This window comes from Drosophila biarmipes, chromosome 2R (assembly GCF_025231255.1).
Source record: "Drosophila biarmipes strain raj3 chromosome 2R, RU_DBia_V1.1, whole genome shotgun sequence".
NCBI classification, from domain to species: Eukaryota; Metazoa; Arthropoda; class Insecta; order Diptera; family Drosophilidae; genus Drosophila; species Drosophila biarmipes.
Window position 1 is genome coordinate 3,337,607 of NC_066615.1, and position 18,779 is coordinate 3,356,385.

Sequence of the window (18,779 nt, forward strand, 5' to 3'; positions counted from 1 at the left end):
ATTAGTTGAATGGAGCCAGAGCAACTCGACAGGGTTGTCGAGCACGCCAAAAGGGATTGAAAGCACGTTTTAATAAAACGGGCTCTGTAACATGCATATTTTATTCCCTATCTGCTTTTTAAAATTAATTAAATTCAAAATTTCACAATTTTTGGTTTTTTCACTCTATCCTTTGTTCTTACATGTTTAGACGAGTGTAGGGTCTATAATGAATTATGAAAATGGATAGTAGGTGCCTAAGATAAATATAGGAAATGCTAAGCTTAAATTGTTAAATAAAAAATAAAAGAAATTTATTACGAAACAGACAAAGTTCGTAAGACAATATTGTGGACAGAATCGCACCAGGCTCTCTAGCTTTCAGATTAAAGGTATATGTTATTTATACTTTTCCCTATTCCAATACAAAAAACAATAAATGTTCAGTTGTCAAATGTTTTTACTTATCTGCAAATGTTATCTTTCCAATAACCAGGACTCGACAACCCTAGCGCCCCGAGACGATAAGCAATCCAAGTGGGACATTGAAAAAGCGAAAAAACCTGGTCAGGGAGCGAGGAGGTGCGGGGTGGGTCTGCAAGGCGCAGAGTGGGCTCTGGGGCTGAAGGGTAGGGGCTGGGGTTTTTTGGGGCTTTAATGGATGCATAGAGCCCACAAGTTTTGCGCTATTCATTATAAACGCCGTTGTTGTAGTTGCTTTCGTTGTTGTTCAATTCAATCGGAGCCGGGAAGCAGCAGCAGGAGGAGAAAGGGTCCAATTAAAAAGCCACAACAATTAACGAGCCAAGTGAGTTAACTTGGCATAAGTGGAATTTTAATTGGCAACACGAGAGCGAGGTGGCCAACGAGGCAGGAGCCGAGTGACTTGCCGAGTGCCGATAAGTGCCAAGGGAGTGGAAGTGGAAATGCAAGTGGGTGGGTGGCAGGGGGGAGTGCGGAGTAGGACGGCAGAGCTCGTTATGGGTCTCCACAGCCAACAGTCCCGGAGTAGTTAAGTAAATGAGCATTTTGTTCCACTAATGAACACTAATGAATATGCCAGAGACAGCACTTGGATTAAGCCCGGCTGGCAGAAAGAGCGACAGAGTGTGTGTGTGTGTGTGCTCGGGCCTTTTGTTGGTTCGGGGTTTTTGTGTTGTTAATTAATAAACACGAAGCCCGGGGACCATAGACCGTGTGTATGTTTGTCCGTGTTTATCTGGGTGTGCGCCCAGTTTTCAAGGGGTTAAAATAAGCAATTAGTTGGATTTTCGACTAGGCGCTCAGCAAATGCGCAGACGACGAGGCCAGAAACAGAGGAGGCCATTCTGCTCTTCCGTGCCAGCCGAAATGAGAAAGTTTCAAACTGTAGCCGGCGCTGCCGCCGCCACCGCCTCTGCTTCTTCTAACGAGGCAGCAGCGCAGGAGTTGGCCGCAGGAGGTGGGTAGTGGAAGATTGCCGAGGGACACATTGGAGGCGGAGGAGGAGGTGGACGAGGAGGTGGACGAGGACGGGGACGTGGACGTGGAGACCCGGCGAGGGAGTCCATTCCGCATGTAAGCCAGCCACGCATCCAGCAAGAGAGAGCAGGCGGCGGGGAGCATTGGAGCTGCGGCACATACACTTTAAACAAAACTTCCACATTTGAAATATCTCTTATTCTTAGGCTCAAAACTTTACTGAAATTACTGATCGATGGTACTAAAATAATCTCACATTGCTGAAATGGAGACCCAATTCCTTTCTATGCAATTAAAGTTGACTTTTCTATTCCTAGCTAACAAATTGTCAACTAACTCAAAAAATAACTTTGGCAGCTACTATTAACAAACAAATAATTTACTCTCTGGCGAATCGTCATTAGTAAGCTAAATGGCGACCTTTTCACATACAAACTTTACAACCTGTTGTTGGGGGTGCCACCGAAGTTTGGTTTGCTTAATTAAACAAATATAAATAAAAACTATTTTTTATACCCATATAATATATTATAAAAATTTAAACTTAGAATACATATATACTTTAAATATAAATATTAAATATTATATACACTGCTGGCAAAAAACATAGAAACGACTTTCACTTCTGCACTTCTTATTAATTGGCTATATAAGTAAGTACGAAAGTCTGGGCTTCATAACTGTTTTTTATTTTACACCTTGGTATATATGTATATAGATATATGATATATATTTACTTTGTTTTTTATACAATAAGAAAAAAAAGAAAAATAGTAAGTGGTTTCTATTATTTCTTCCACCAGTGTATATATATATAGATATTTATTAACCCTCGATATTTAAAAAAACTGTTTCGTTCTGTTTTCCATTAAATAATGATATTCATTGTAATAAACTATTAGAAAAATTTTTGAAACATTTTTTCTGACAGTCTACTTTTCTGTGTCGGAACAACTTTTCGTTGTTTGGCTGTGCAGAGCTTAACTGGGAAACATTGATGAGACTAGCAATTAGCATGGACGCGAGGCCATGACAAAAATGAATAATGGCCCAAACACAATTCGCTTAGCTTTTTTAGGTAGGTCAGCGCAGGAGCAGAAAAAACAGGAATAATTATGCTACATTTACACAGAAACAAAGAATATAAAACACCTAAAAGATAGGAATGGTAAATTTACCTGCTAATATTTTTGAGATTAGCATGCAGAACATGCTTATTCTGAACTTGGATAGCCGATAAATTGCCATTAAGGGCTTACAAAAATAAAATGTAAATAAATAAAATGCTAATGAGGAAGATGCCTTTAAAGGCCACAAACTAATTTTTCTACAAACGGACAATAAAGTTTCAATTGTTTTGTGGTTTTTGCACTGCCCATCAACAGAAACAGATCGGCAAGACTCCTAAAATAAATAAGAAATCAGAATGCGGGACCGAAATACTTTCTAATTGTCGGCCGCCTCCAGAGCAAGACGTATTTGCTGCCAGGTAAAATGAATCACTTTAATCTGCTGGCAATCAAGATATGCCCCTTTATTTTTGCATAAGACCCCTCTATGACAGCTAGGCCCCAATAACTCTCCGCCGGGCTTGAGCTGCTCTGTGCCACTGAGCTGCCAGACGCGATGACTTTATATGGCCAAGCGCCAAGCGACACGCCATTGTCTGCCACCAATCGAAAGTGCGAACCTGCGGAGGAGGCGACCTGGTGATACGCTGAGAGAAACAGTTTATTAGATTAACATTTCTTTTGAGCTTTATAGAAAAAATAGTTACTTGAAGTAAGAAATTTAGATAATGGGGAAACTTCTATCTTGAGGTGTATTGCAAATGCATTCTCCTAAGTTTTAAAATAATATTTTTATACCCTTGCAGAGGGTATAATGATTGCAGTCAGAAGTTTGCAACGCAGTGAAGGAGACGTTTCCGACCCCATAAAGTATATATATTCTTGATCAGCACCACAAGACGAGTCGATCTAGCCATGTCGTTTATACGCAAACTAGTCTCTCAGCTTTAAAGCTATCGGGCTGAAACTTTCCCAAAAGTCTTCTTTCTATTCCAGGTAGTGTATAAGTAGGAACCATCCGGATCGGACAACTATATCTTATAGCTCCCATAGGAACTATCGGGGAAAAATTTAAAAACAATTATATCTTTCGTGTTTTTTAACATATACCTTTCTAAGCTTGGATATAACATTTTTAAATAAGTTCTGAATTTCGAATTAAATTTTATCAAAATCGGACGACTATATCATATAGCTCCCATAGGAACAATCGGAAAATTAGTGGTAAAATAATATTGAAAAATTATATCTTTGGTGTTTTCTAACTTATAACCTCCTACGCTTGGAAATAACATTTTGTATTTGGTTTTGAATTTCGAATTAAACTTTATCAAAATCGGACGACTATATCATATAGGAACGATCGGAAAATTAGTAGGAAAACATGAAATAAAAATTATATCTTTAGTGTTTTTTAACAAATAACCTTATAAGCTTGAAAATAACATTTTTTAATTAGTTCTGAATTTCGAATTAAATTTTATTAAAGTCGGACGACTATATCATATAGCTGTCATTGGAACGCTCGGATAATTGGTAGAAAATAATTATTATTATCCTATAATATTGGGAATATACATTTTTATATTTTTAAGAATTTCGAATTCAATTTAAGAAAATTATTGATTATTTTTTATAAGTGCAAGGGTATACAAACTTCGGCTTGCCGAAGTTAACTTCCTTTCTTGTTTAAATTGTATTAAGGGTAGTCAAGCATTTTAGGCGGGCTAGGTAATTGGTAACTCTATAGAGTTTCATAGAATTATACTCACTTTAAATTGTTCTTCAAGTAAGACGAGAACAGAAGCTAACTTCGTCGCCGAAGTTTTAGTAGACTTTCAGACTTTGCCGAAATTGCCAAGGCTAAGCATATTACCAAAGTATCAAGGATTATATGGGTTCGGAAACGTCTTGTTGACAGCTAAACAAAGTTTTGTCCAAATTTATAATAGCTTTTAACAAAACCGACCAATCCAATTTATAATTAATCATGATATATTTAGTTCTATTTCTTCCTTTTCTTCAGTGTATAAACCCGTTTGAAGCTGTCGGAAGTCTTGCGCCCCTGACGTCAGCGATTCGATATACTCACAAACAAATCGCGGGGGTCGACTCTCCATAGCAAACAACATCATTTACATGACGAGTTTTGCGCTCAAACAAGGTGAAATCATATTTTAGAATAAGACGTGCTCGACAGCGACTTAATCGTATTTGTGGTCTCGACGTGGAAAGATCTGAGCTTGAAAAGCAAGCAAAAGTCGGAGATGCCGCTGCGCAAGAAAGAGGACTATATCCCCATCAAGTGTGAGGGCTGGAACGGAAAGTTCGAGTACCCGGATGGAGCCGTGAACAACGTGTCGAAGATCCGTCGCCACAATCAGAACGTGACCAACACCAACAACTTCTACGGATTCAGCTCGGAGCCCATTGTCCTGCCCACCGAGTGGGATGGGACGTTTGTGAAGAGTGGCGAGACCCGTGTAAAGCAGGAGCGCAATCGTTCCGATGACCAGGACTACTTTGACTACAACACTGAGCCCACTGTACTACCGCCCACCTGGAGCGGCGAGTTTGTCACCGATCCCAGCGATGTGCGCATCAAGCCGGAACGGAACTTCTCTGATGCCAGGGACTATGCGGAGGCAGCTCGCTTCAAGTTGGTCCAGCACTGAGTGAGATCCGATCCCCCCGTTTCAATCAGACTAATCCTGCAAGTCTTTGGTTTGTTTTGGTTTCTCATTGCACCCTAACCTAAGCGTTCGTTGTATTTTACCGTTTATGATATTTATTCGTATACTTAATAAACAAAAGCAAAAATCACTGAAATACTAGAAAGTTCCGTTGCGCAATCGTCTTGGTTAGTTTGGCGTGGGTGGTGCCGATATTCCGAGACCTTTTATGGACCATAATTCGCTCGGGCTCGCAAATTAAAGTCATACTCGTAATTATAATATTTGTTGCGAACAACAACAAAACTGGGACTGCCTTTTATGAGGAAAACGGGAAATCAGCTTTTAGATTACAAGTCACACCGATGCATTAGCAATTGATAATATTTGCAATCATTATGTTACATTGAGCTATGGGCTTCCCCTATTAAATTTATAAAATATATGTTTTTATCCTTGCAGAGGGTATAATAATTTCAGTCAGAAGTTTGCAACGCAGTGAAGGAGACGTTTCCGACCCCATTAAGTATATATATTCTTGATCAGCGTCACAAGAAGAGTCGATCTAGCCATCCGCCTGTCCGTCCGTTTCTACGCAAACTAGTCTCTCAATTTTAAAGCTATAGAGCTGCAACTTTCCCAAAAGTCTTCTTTCTATTGCAGGTAGTATATTAGTCGAAACCAGCCGGATCGGACAACTATATCTTATAGCTCCCATAGGAACTATCGGGGAAAAAATTAACAAAAATTATATCTTTGGTGTTTTTAACATATAGCTTTCTTAGCTTGGATATAGCATTTTTAAATTAGTTCTGAATTTCGAATTAAGACTATATCATATAGCTCTCATAGGAACAATCGGAAAAGTAGTGGTGAAACAATATTGAAAAATTATATCTTCGGTGTTTTTTAACTTATAACCTCCTACGCTTGGAAATAACATTTTTATATGGTTTTGAATTTCGAATTAAATTTGATCAAAATCGGACGACTATATCATATAGCTGCCATAGGAACGATCGAAAAATTAGTCGGAAAACATGAAATGAAAATTATATCTTTGGTGTTTTTTAACGTATAACTTTAATAGCTTGAAAATAAAATTTTATAATTAGTTCTGAATTTCGAATTAAATTTTATTAAAATCGGACGACTATATCATATAGCTGTCATAGGAACGATAGGATAATTGGTGGGAAATAATGTGAAACAAATTATAGCTTTGGGGCTTTTTGACGTATTATCTTATAATATTGGGAATATACATTTTTATATTTTTAAGAATTTCGAATTCAATTTAATAAAATTATTTATTATTTTTTATAACTGCAAAGGTATACAAACTTCGGCTTGCCGAAGTTAACTTCCGTTCCTGTTATAATGCCAACTTCAAATCTCTGGTACAATTATCAGCTCTTGTGACTCCCCTTTGTACAACTTATTTACCAAAATAATGGTTTCTACTAAAGAGCCTTGTTTAAAGGTTTAAGTGGGGGAATTTAATTATTTTTTAACCTTGCGCAAATAATAATGCCGTGATAAGAGGATACCCGAGGAAATTCTTGCGAATTGCAAGCTTGCCAATCCTTATGTAAACATTTTTTAGGTAAAAAATAATGAAAGACAATAAAATGTAGGGGGAGATTTCAATGCCCGGAAAACACAATTCGTTATGGGGACGCAGCTGATACGGCTTTTGTGGGGGAAGTACGTAGTGATAAGCAAACGAGTGAAGAGTCTATATAAACAGAGCGTGCCCAATTATTCGGTTCACAGTCAAGATGCCGAGCTTTCTGGGTGTAGTAATCAGTGTGGCTCTTTTGAGCTTGGTGGCGGGCCAGGCAACGAACGTTTCTCAATCCATGGACCTCTATATACTGCAGAACCAGCGGCAGTACGATGCGAAGATCAAACAACTTGAAGATCAGTTGGCCAGTTTCAGGATTCTTTTCAACAAGCGAATTGAGGCTGTAACTGTTCAGGCGGACTCGATGCAGTTAAAGCTAGAGCAAGCCTCCGCGCACCTGGACCCTATCACCCTGATCGATCCCTGGAGCAAGCAGTGCGTTCAAAACTATAGCGTAACCATCCCAACGGTTAGCGCCGCCAGATCGTCCATTACCAAGTGCGCGGAAAACATCAATGGGGTATTAAACTCTCCAGAGAGTACCTACAACACACTAAACAATTACTTCAAAAATAACTTGAAAAATGGTCTGGCGCAATGTGCCAAGCTTCATCCCACTGCTCAGTTAAATTACACGCTATGTGTGACCAAGGTGGTGAGTACACGCCATACAACTTGGAGAATTCGAGGTTTCTGAATTTTGTATTCTACTTACAGATCGGTGAGGCTAATAAGTACACGGTGAACAGCCAGAATAACTTCAATAACTACCTTAAAAGTTCCGAGTGTACAGCCGAGAATCGTGTACGCAGTTCCTGGCAGTGCTCCTTTGGACAGGTCTACTCTATTACCTCCACCGTGGAAGTTGCCTTGCAGCTCATTGACACTTGTATTGCCAATAGACTGGTGTGCGGCTCTACCACCTGCTCCACCGACAAGCCCTCGTGCCCGAATGTCACAAATGTTACTCTGGCCGAGATCAATCCCCAAAACGATACTATTCCAAACCCTTTTACCTTTGTCACCAACACTACGAAGTGCGTTGAGTTTAGGTTTAACAGATAAATATTAAGACGATTGTTATTGTACTGAAAGTACATATTTAGTCCCCTTACTTGTTTTATAAAGTCCACTTCCCTATGAGAAACGTTTTTGTTTTTAGAAAAGATGTGAATGTGTGGCGTAGAAAGAAATTTTGTTAAAACAAGGCGAAGCTTTAGAAATAATAAACTTTAGTAACACCATGTGAAATTTTTAAGGATTGTTCTTGGCTTCAGTGATAAGACTAATTTGGAAGACTAATTTGCTTAGAAACGGACGGACAAACGGACGTGGCTAAATCGACTCGTCTAGTGACGCTGATCCTTCACTGGGTTGCAAACTTCTGACTGAAATTATTATACCCTCTGCAAGGGTATACAAAATGTTATTTCGATCATATGAAAATAATGCTATTTTATTTTGTAATGGTTAACTTATAAACATCATGTATGTAGAAGAGGAAAGTTTGTAAACTGTTCTGACTCCTTAGGAGCGATCGAAGCAATTCGCAATCCACAAAACCGAAACAAAAACCCAGCACGCATAAGATCACAAATACAATTAAAACAACCTAAAATAAAAATTGTATGGACCCCAGGTCAAAGAAAACGAACTCGCAACCAAAACGGCAAAAGAAGCAACGAAAATGCCACATATATATCGGAAAACGTAAATATAACAGACATAAACAATCTTCTAAAAAATCATTAAAAATCTAAAAGCTATATAAATTAAATTGACTTTCTTAACCATTGTTAATTATTATTTATTAAATAATACCATCTTGTTATTGATAGATAGCCACAATAAATACTTTAAAAAAATAAAAGTAATACAAATTAATGTTGTATGTTATTTTTTTAACTAATAAGTGTGATGATGTTGGAAATAAAAACGACAGCTGAATAAACAACGCTATTGCTTAGGAGGAGTATTCAACACACTTTGACCGCCTGCTGTCAATTGTCAGTTCACTGGAGAGCACAGACATCCCAAGATCTCTGATGTTATGAGTAGCATGCTTCCTTTCTCTTTTAAGCCCGAAGACAATTAATCTATCAGAAGCCCAGAAACATTCAGTGTTACTTCGTTAAATCCACGCAAAGTAAGATGATAAGCTGGGTCTGACTTTTTCAGGTACCCGCAAGAATTTGAGGCATTCAAAAGGACCGCTTTAAATTCGTAGAATTAAATCCCCGAATAGGGAATCACATAAATCTAGAAGTCACATGCTCTATTCTTGCATTTCATTATTTTGATGGCAGATGCGTGAGAACAAAGAAGGGTACAGGCGAAAGAATATTGGGACTAGTCCTCCTAAACCATTGATCCCCTGACACGGCCGTGTGAAATATTCCAGATGCTTGGGAAACCTTTAAAAATTTGTAATAGGCTAGCAGAATAAGAAGTCGAAGATTCCGGAAAATTTTGGAAAATGCTCACGAGCAGGTAGAAATAATGTGTATCTGGGAAACATCGTAAGAATTTCGGGTGTCCTTTTAAATGCTGATAGTGTGAAAATTTCTACATAATTTCCCAATTTTGTAGAGTTTTAGCTAGGGAATCATAAGCAAAAAGTGGGTGTGCAAAAAAAAACTGAAAATCTTCAAAAAAAGGAATGTAGGACCTGTTTTATGAAAAGAAAGGATATGACTCTGATCCCAAATCTTCTGAAGATCGTGGGAATCTTTTAAAATTATAGAAGCCTAGAAGAATCGTGGAATAGGCCCTCAGAAATTAGTGTACCTAAAACACATTCAACGTGTTTGTGTTTTTAGAAAGAGCAATTACAATTCATTCAAGAAAAATCCTCCCACATAAAAAATAATCTTAAAAATCGATGCGCAAAGTATTTAATCTGGCGCAGCTGTAAGAAAATCTTCATTCATCATCGTGAGAATTTTTCAAAGAAATTTTAGAATGGAAAACTCTGATACCAGGGTAACATCAAAAACCGTAAACGTCCCAAAGAATTTTCTTCACAAAGTTCTAGCTGTTGACTCGGTTTGAAAAGGCATCGGAAAATGCAGTACGATACAAAAGCGACGGCCGTTTTCCAGGAAACCTGTTGATTGCAAACGGAAAACTATTGTTTGAAAAACGGTCCTTACCAGATCTATTGAGATGCTGCCGAAGCAGTTGTGGGAATGTTTTCATCTCCTTTCGGTCCTTTAACCATTTTCCGATCGTGTGAATTTTCCGAACCAGATGTTCACAATGCAAGCAAATTCACCAGGCAAACAGAATAAACAGTAGCACGAGATACTGAGTTTTTCCTAAGAGAGATTAGTCTCAATTTTTACCTGATAATGGCTCCTGGGAACAAGCAGCTGGACCGAATCACACGGTGATATAATTCTTCCTCCAACTTGTTCCATGGGAAAGAAAACCAATTTATTATCAATACATTTTAATGCAGTTGGTGCAGATGTGGGAAAATCCATCTGACGATCGTGTGAAAAATACATCTTAACTAAGAAGAACAAATTGTCATGTACCAGGAAAACATCAGAAGCAGCAGTGAGCTCCAAATAGTTTTCCGAAGTCCTGAGACAATGCAGCTGGAATGGAGCGCACGATGATGATCTTTCTACAACTTGTTGCGTGGGAAAATAGCCCAAATGTATTAAATAGGTTTTTGCGCAGAGAGCGTGTGAAAAGAACCAATTATTCGTAAACAAATATTAATCATGTAATAGGGGAACATAAAAGCCACCCAATGCCTTTAATAGATTTCCCAAAGGAATTCATACCTGTGGATCAAATTCGGAATCATCTACCTGGATAGCAAGAAAAAAGGAACGTTTCCCACTTCCCAGTCATTATTTACCAAACACAAAATCGTGTGCCGTTAAAGAAACCTGAATGATGTTTATTTCTAAAAACATAATTATTGCCAAACGGATATGGCCCATGTTGCACTTAAAAGAACGAACTGTTGTAAATGAATATAAATAAATGAAGAAATATATAAAAGATGTATATATAAATGGTACTTTTCGTGGTATTGATAATGGTGTCGTGGGAAACATTAACGAGTAGCGATTCGAAATGGAAAATGGCTAACAGGATAACAGGAATAGTCGAGAGTGGCCCGACAAGCCTCAAAATCCCACGTTCATTATGGCTAAAAATTCACCACATAAAATGTGCCTTCAAGAGATCACCTGCAGGATAACGGAAGCTAGATAATTGCCATCGGATCAGGCTATTAACAACCGGAAAACACTCAACGCTTACGCTTTTCCCTAAACAGGAAATCTATAATCTTACCATTTCCGGCGCCTGCTTCCGTTACTTTTACAAAATAAACATTGTTTTTTTGTGAAATGGTTTTTTGGGATCTTTTTTTTTTACTTCACCTGCCATAACTGAAGATTTTGGGCTAGGCGTGAGAAAGAACTCGGCTTAATTAGCCAATTTCTACTACGAACGCAGCATCCTTGAGGCATCACACGATACGCGAAGCCTTAGGATATCTTTGATCTTATTAAGGATTCATTGCTCTCTATGTTGTCAAGTCTCTGAAGGCGTGAGAATGATTGCTATTTATGGAATACTAATTAGTTTTTGGTATCAGGGAAACAGCGAGCAACAGATGGATGGGACACTTCCAGGAGTCACTCCAACTTATTTTATATGCAAATTTGATTAAACAAACTTCGTTTCAATTAAAATTGCTAACAGGCAACCAGTTTGGCCAGCATGCGCTTCTTACCTTTACATGGTTTCTTTTATCTTACCTGTGAGGAATATATAAAGAAGGTGCCAAACTACCACCAAACTATCGGGTTTCAAAAAGGTGTTCCTGCTCTTTTCTTTTCCATTTCTGAGACGTTGCAACCCTCGTGATTTCGGCTTTCTCAAATATATGTCTTGTCCTTACCAGGCAAACAGCAAACTCAGAAGGAGTTAAGATTGCTTAAGTATACTGTGTATAAAAAGGGGATGATTCCTAGCCAAAGGAAAAGAAAACGATTTGTAAAGTCTGGCGTTTCATTAGGCGAACAGCGGATAGGACTCTGAAAAACATATTAAGGTGGATTTGAGACACTGGAGGGTGAAGAGTATCGCCTTTTTTAATCGGCTTTCAGCAACACCAAGACAACAATTTCTACAAAGAGTCTTCCGAAGATTTTGTATTTTGTTTCAAAGATCTCCAAGCAAAGATATTTCAGTAATGTGGGCGTAATCCTTTTGCGCCAGGTAAAATTCCTTGCCCAGAGCGTGAGAAATTCAATCAAATTTTGTTGATCTTGCAACAGGCGATCAGCAAAGAGAGCCAGCATCCCTGCCTTTCCCATCTCTCGAACATCAGTTTTTTTACGCACAGACCGTGTGAACGGAGAAAAACGGAAAAAACGGAAAAAACAAGGAAGAACATAAATTCGGAAGGAACCGACTATGAGACACCCCGTACTCTGTGATCTGCCAGAAAATCGCTTAGCGATCCCTTTTTATTTTTTTTACTTTAATAAAAATGTATACCTTAGTAAAATTTGTAAGCTAATTCAATTTAAAATGAAATCGTGTAATCCTATAAATCTGTAGCGTAAACTAATGTACAATAGTAATCAAATTGGTAAATTTTTCGTCAACAATTTTGTCTGTCTAGGTCCGGCCAAACTAACACAGCCCCACTCTTCGCAATTACAGAGTACGACATGAAAGCGAGAGCCCAAAAACCAACAAAATCGAGAGTTGAGGATCGCGTGGGAATAAATGCCTAACCGCCGGCAAAAAGGAATGTAACGTATTTTTCCCACAGCTCCTGCGAACAAGGCCCTTCCCTCTCGCTCACCAGAATGATATGCATGGGCCTAAATTAGTTGTTAATTGTTTTCCCGGCCTCTCTCCACCGACCTTTCCTTTTGGCATGTGCTCGCGTGAGAACTCAGAATCGAAATACTGGAAAAGGGACCAGGAGCGCAGAAAAACTGAATGGCTGCACAACCTTCCCAGATACGGCTACTCCTCTCCACCTCGCTTGGCCTGTGGTAGTTGGTCTTAACGAGATCCTCGATCGAAACGCTGAACGGATGTGGGCTCTGTGGAATTTCTTTTTCGGTGTGTGTTTGCGGAGGGTTTAGTGTCTGTCGGCTGGTCGCGGTTCGCTGTGTCAACATCGTGTGGGAAATTCTTGCCCATTATCCGTTACAAGAATATGTTCTCTGTGAAGACGGAATGATCGTGAGAACTTTTTATGCTCAAGCGGAGATGTCGACCAGGAAAACAGAATGCGAGTAAAGGTTGAGCTTAAACTGTGTAAGATACAATGAGTTGACTTGCTACAAGAATTCTACTTGCACCTAAAAATAATTAGGCATATTGATAACCCTTATAGGCTACTTTGTGGGCGTTAGAGCGGTCTTGGCATCCTGATGAATCAAACTCTCGCTGCGCAAGAAGCACAATAATCTGCATGCCAAGCCAAATAAATGTCTAGCTTTTATAGTTTTTGAGATCTTAGCCTTTTTACTGACGGACAGACGGACGCACATGCTAGATCACTCGACTACACTCAGAGAAAAAGCGTCTTCAGCGTCTCGTTCAGTATTTTCGATCACAAAAGCCATCCAAGATCGATTCACACTAAAAATACAAAAATCGTCATCGAAGTCTTCTCGGTTTGCGGACGGGCTTTTGAGAATGATCGTTCTCGATTTCGAGAAGAACCGTTCTTGGTTTCAACATCGCATTAATCTCGCTCCTAGAATCCTCTCCCAATAAAAATGCTTAATTAATTAAATTTATACACATTTTAGCCTTACGAATTTAATGTCGGACAAAGTCGGACAAATTATAAATGTAGTTTTCTGATGCGTTCCTTACAAAGAACGATCTTAAATTATAATTGTATTCTACTTTAATTTTTTTACAGTAAACTTTATTTAAATTTGTTTTGGCTTTTAAAAATTGGCTATTTACACTACTATGGTCTTTAATACGGCTCTATAGTTTTGGCATGGTCAGAAACTTTGCGAACTCCATTTGACATTTGATGGCTAAAGTATGGGGAGGATTAATACTTGAATTTACATTGTGAAAATAATCTTCGTCTTAAAAATGTTTGTAAAAAACATATGTACAATTCGCTGGGGACTTAAATATAAATATTTTTTGCGGATATCCATTCAACAAACGAATTCTGATAGATTAGTTTTTTTTTAATATGACTAATATGTTTTTTAATTTTGCTTAGAAATCACTGTGGTTGGCACCATGAGAGTATAAAATAAAAATCTTCCGTGAGGGTCCGATCGTAATCTTTAATAAGTGCAATTGATTTGGGAAACACGGGAGACACAAAAGAAAGAATTTGGAAAATGGGAGCCTTTGGGGCTAAAGGCCCTTCTTAAGTAGAATAACACCTTATATGTTAAAAACGTATTGACATTTTTTTGAAAGACAAGATTTGGCGGATTTTCTAAGTGAATGTGTTTGTTCCTTTGTTTGTGGGTTTGTGTGAATCCGTTTTTGCTTATAAGGCCTAGTGAACTTTATGGGTGCTGCACGACTTTTGGAAAATCCCTCATGTATGTATACGGAATATCCAAAATTAACTTGATTTAATAGGCATTTAGTTCCCGAATTAATATGCTAATAGTTCCAAATTTAATATGCTAATCACGCAACATTTGCTTCAATTTTTATAAATATTTAGTAGTATTTTTATTTTTAGGTAAAAGTGTCGAGTATAAGTGTAAGTGTAAAAGTGTAAGTAAGTTAAGTAAATAATTTTTTTCATATTTTTTTCCCACCAATTTCCTGATCGTTCCTATGACAACTATATTTGATAAAATTTAATTAGAAATTCAGAACTGATTAAAAAATTTTATTTCCAAGCTTAAAAGGTTATATGTTAAAAAATACCGAAGATATAATTTTGTTTTACATTTTTTCACCGATAGTTCTTATGGCAGCTATAAGATATAGTTGTTCGATTCGGCTGGTTCCGACTTATATACTACCTGCAATAGCAAGAAGACTTTTGGGAAAGTTTCAGCCCGATAGCTTTAAAACTGAGAGAACCGAACGAGTATTCAGAGCAGTAAATATAACTCCCATTTTATCAAAAAAAAATGGAATTTAAAAAAAATCGACAGCGTTAACTGGGGTTAACTGTTATCTAACAAATGAATTTTGATTTTTAGATTTCTGATAATGCAGCACCGAGTTATGAGGAAACTTAAACTTTTTTCTAGACAAGTCCGGACAATTGCTACCATTGCCATATTTTTGAATATTTCTTCGTAAAAATTCTATAAGACATTTTTCGAATGTCATTTACTGCGTCGTCAGGAAAAGAATTACAAAAACATGGCATTTTTCGTATGGTTTGACTTTACCCCCTTAAACACAAATTGGTGGTTCTGGAGACCTGTGTCTTCAACAGTTATACCCTTGCAGACATTAGGTCAGAATTTTTGAATTAAATTAAGAAAAATCTAAAAATGCTGCCTCAAGAACGATCGGGTATTAACGTCGAAATAATACAAAGGCTGTAATATTTCGGTTTTCGGTAGCAAATATACGCCATGTGGCCTGCCTGGAGAAATCTCCCAAAAACTTCTGCATCATTAAGTAATTTAGTTACGACGCACAAGGCCTGCAATCAATTCCCCCTCTAAGCTCGAAGACCTCACTTCAACCACCAACAATAAGGGAACCGAAAAACTCCAAAGAAATATCATAAACTTCTCGTCTTCTCGCCGTTCTTCAACCTCTGTTTGCCTGCTCAGGCATAAGACATTTACAAGCATCAAATTTCAATTAAAAGGAGTTCGAAGAGCTCATAAGGAGCGACACGCGCCACAGTATTGCAACCCCGAATAAATGCAAGAAACAGTCGTTCCCTTGGCCAGTTGCTTGCTAGGCTGGGCTGCGTTCCTGGCACTTTGACAGCCAATTAGTGATCATCAGCCAAGATTATCAACTGGAAAATTATAGGGTCTCAAGCAGCCAACGACGAAGCCACGCCCCGGACACTCTCTAAATGGATCGGCGTGAAACGTGATCGTGGCAGCGACCCATGGTGTGTGGTACATATGTTAGCCGACTTAATGAACCCTGATGTTTGTCACGATAATTTCATGTTTTTGAATAGGCTCACAGCGGAGCCAGCAAGCAATGAATCGAGAGGATCTAAGAACTGCTGGCTGTCAAAGACCCTCGTGGTAGTATCGAATTACAATAGGCGATATTGTGCCGAGAACCATTCAAGTGAAAAAGCGGGAAACTTGCTTTCACTCCCTGCTAACCTGTTCCAATTTCACGCCGCATTAAAATAAATAGGAAGCAGTCATTTCCAACTATATGAATTTGCACTAAGGAAAGGCAACCAACGTGTTTCAAAAGGAGGAGGAAACCAACTTTCCGGGATCTTAGCTGCTAGCTACCCATTCTGCTATCCTGTTCAAAACCAATTAGCAAAACAAACAAAAACCCATCCATCAAACACTGCCATTGTTGTGTTGACTTCCACGAACTCAGACATTTGCCTCGGGCAATCGCCTGCGGCTTAGAGTGCAATCAAGCCAAACCTCACGATCAGGGCAACAGCATCCCCAGCTGCTGGGATTGAGGCCAGAAGTAAGGGTACTCGGGTACCTGATCTACCTGGACCAGAGGACAGGTAGAAGAGCCCAGCCTTCCTGTTCTGTTCTCCCAATCCAATGATACAGATTTAAGCCTTCGGCTGTTTTGTCTGCAGGGGATTTGCGGTGATCATGGCCCTGGGGCTCAACCGCATCCAGCTCGCGAGGCAGTCACAAAAGGTCAACCAAACTAAAGCATCTTGGGAACTTGTCCATTGTTTGTCTAATCCCACAGATCATAAATCATAATTAGAAAACTGCCGAAGCATGCATAAAGTGTAGCAAACGAACAGGTAAACAGAACTGGCCGCCAGCGGATCTTTCTGAAACGTCAGAGTGTGTCTGAGGCACTTTCCTAGCAACCTCATCAGCAGCATCCCATTATTATGTTGTTATTATTATTGCCACTGATGCGCATCGATGCATAATTTCCGAACAGGTTCACAGCAACCTTAAGGAGGGCAGGCAGGAGAAGAAAAGAGCCCGAAGGCAGGGAGCATCGCTCAATGATGGGAAAAATCACTGAAGCGCACTCGTGTGTATCCAGGGAACAGGTTAGCAAGATCGTCAGACCAACGATCGCAGCAGGAGATTTGCTCCCACCAAACAAGGGATTCCATGAAGTGCGACCTAATTTTTGATTAGTTTTATCAAATCTGTCACTACTGTCTCTGTTGTCAAGCAACCTGCAAAGTCTTCCCTTAAATTACATCAGTCGTTCTCCCCTGTTCGAGTAATAAAATGGAACTTCATAAAGAAAAAGTTAAGATACATCACTATTACAGATCGATCAAATCAAAATTAACAGGCTAAACTACTGTAATACATTTTAAATAAAATATGCAGTAATGCAAGGTAGAGATGCCATCGCCTTTTAGCGTCATTGGGGTTTGTGTGCATGACAGTACTGTCTACTCCCTGTCTTAAGTAAACTTGAGCTGCGCAAGAACCTATAGAACCAGCATGCCTTATAAAAAAAGCTTTTATAATTATCGAGATCGCAGCGTAAATACGGAACCGAATTTTGTTTGTTTTTTTGTTATTTTTCATCAAGTTGCAGTATATTTATAACCTTCTAAAGCGTATTATGATTTCAATCAGAAGATCCCATAAAGTATATATATTCTAGTTTGGCATTACTAAACGAGTCCATCTAGCCATGTCAGTCCCTTCTGTCCATTTGTCTGTCCGTTTCTACGCAATCTTGTCTCTCGTTTTTAAAGCTATCGGGCTGAAACTTTTTAAAGGTGCTGATCAACAATATATATATTTTATGGGGTCAGAAACATCTCCTTCAATGCGTTGCAAACTTCTGACTGAAATCATAAAACCCCCTGCACGGGTATAAATATTTATGGTCTTGAACCGTAAATTTAAAAAAAGTTATTATTTTCAAAAAAAATTCAAGAATATTATTTATTTAAAATAAAGACGATTTGTCTTTGACACGATACCTAACCCAGATTTCTTTATCGAAGGTGTCACAGAAATCTCTTCCAACCAAATCACGGTTGTTTTAGTGCATTGATAAACGTAAGAAAAATAACGGATTTTTATTGGAAATGATTTCTGTGACACCCCGTATATGCTAATAATATTTAATGGATGGTCCCACTTGGATATTTTTTTGGCATGGAGTTTTTCGTATTCAAACCAAAAAACTTAAAAAAGGGATTCAGAGTGAGCTTATGGGCATTTGGGTGAGGCAAGAAGCTCAAAAATCTACATGCCAAGCTACAAATTCCTCCAAATTAATCTCAGCCCATCAGCGGGTATAAAAAATAGTCCAACGTAGAAGCTGATGGGCTAAAATGTTAGTCGAGGGTAAGGATTTTTCGGGACACTTTCAAAAATAATTGTATCCTTATAAATTGTACAAATTAACATTTTCTAAGAACCACTTTCCTCTTTATTATCCTTGTTTTAAATTCTCCTTTGGCTAAAGCATAAATCTTACCTTTTTAAAAAAAAATTTAAAATATACACGTTCAAGCACTCAATAATTGATTTTTATCTGGATCAAAATGTTTATAAATTTCTTAAAAGACATATTTTAGTAGTTTGTCTTCTTTGAAATGTGACCTTGATCATCAAAAATTCAATCAATTAATATCCCGAAAAAACTATATTTCGAAGGACTCTGTGTCAACCCAAAAAAGACCTGCACATTATTCAATTATTGTTTGTCTTGAAACTTATTCCGGTATTCCAAAGATAAAAATTTTCTTATAACATGGCTTCAGCTGTGGCCAGAGCTTATTTTAAAACGTACAATGAATCATCATAAAACTGAAGGAATTCAACAGGCTCCCAGCATTCAAATACAGAAACA

General features: G+C 38.3%; 2 protein-coding genes and 1 long non-coding RNA gene across 4 annotated transcripts; all 3 read left to right on the top strand.

Moving 5' to 3' along the window:
• Positions 1-4,678: 4,678 nt before the first annotated feature.
• LOC108029629 (uncharacterized) lies at positions 4,679-5,339 on the top strand. Its single transcript, XM_017102023.3, has one exon. It carries the CDS (start codon positions 4,778-4,780, stop codon positions 5,183-5,185), a length of 408 nt encoding a protein of 135 aa, XP_016957512.1. The 5' UTR covers positions 4,679-4,777; the 3' UTR covers positions 5,186-5,339.
• A 1,604-nt stretch (positions 5,340-6,943) lies between these two features.
• Positions 6,944-8,060, top strand: LOC108029798 (uncharacterized). Its single transcript, XM_017102313.2, has 2 exons — positions 6,944-7,464; positions 7,527-8,060. Exons 1-2 carry the CDS (start codon positions 6,964-6,966, stop codon positions 7,872-7,874), a joined length of 849 nt encoding a protein of 282 aa, XP_016957802.1. The 5' UTR covers positions 6,944-6,963; the 3' UTR covers positions 7,875-8,060.
• A 4,302-nt stretch (positions 8,061-12,362) lies between these two features.
• On the top strand, positions 12,363-13,314 carry LOC108029455 (uncharacterized). 2 transcript variants are annotated; one of them, XR_001768442.2, is made up of 3 exons: positions 12,363-12,412; positions 12,466-13,115; positions 13,195-13,314. It is a non-coding gene; the product is annotated as an uncharacterized LOC108029455 (long non-coding RNA). The 2 variants fall into 2 exon arrangements; XR_006367683.2 differs by having other exon boundaries at positions 12,374-12,432; positions 12,507-13,115.
• The last annotated feature ends 5,465 nt before the right edge of the window (positions 13,315-18,779 follow it).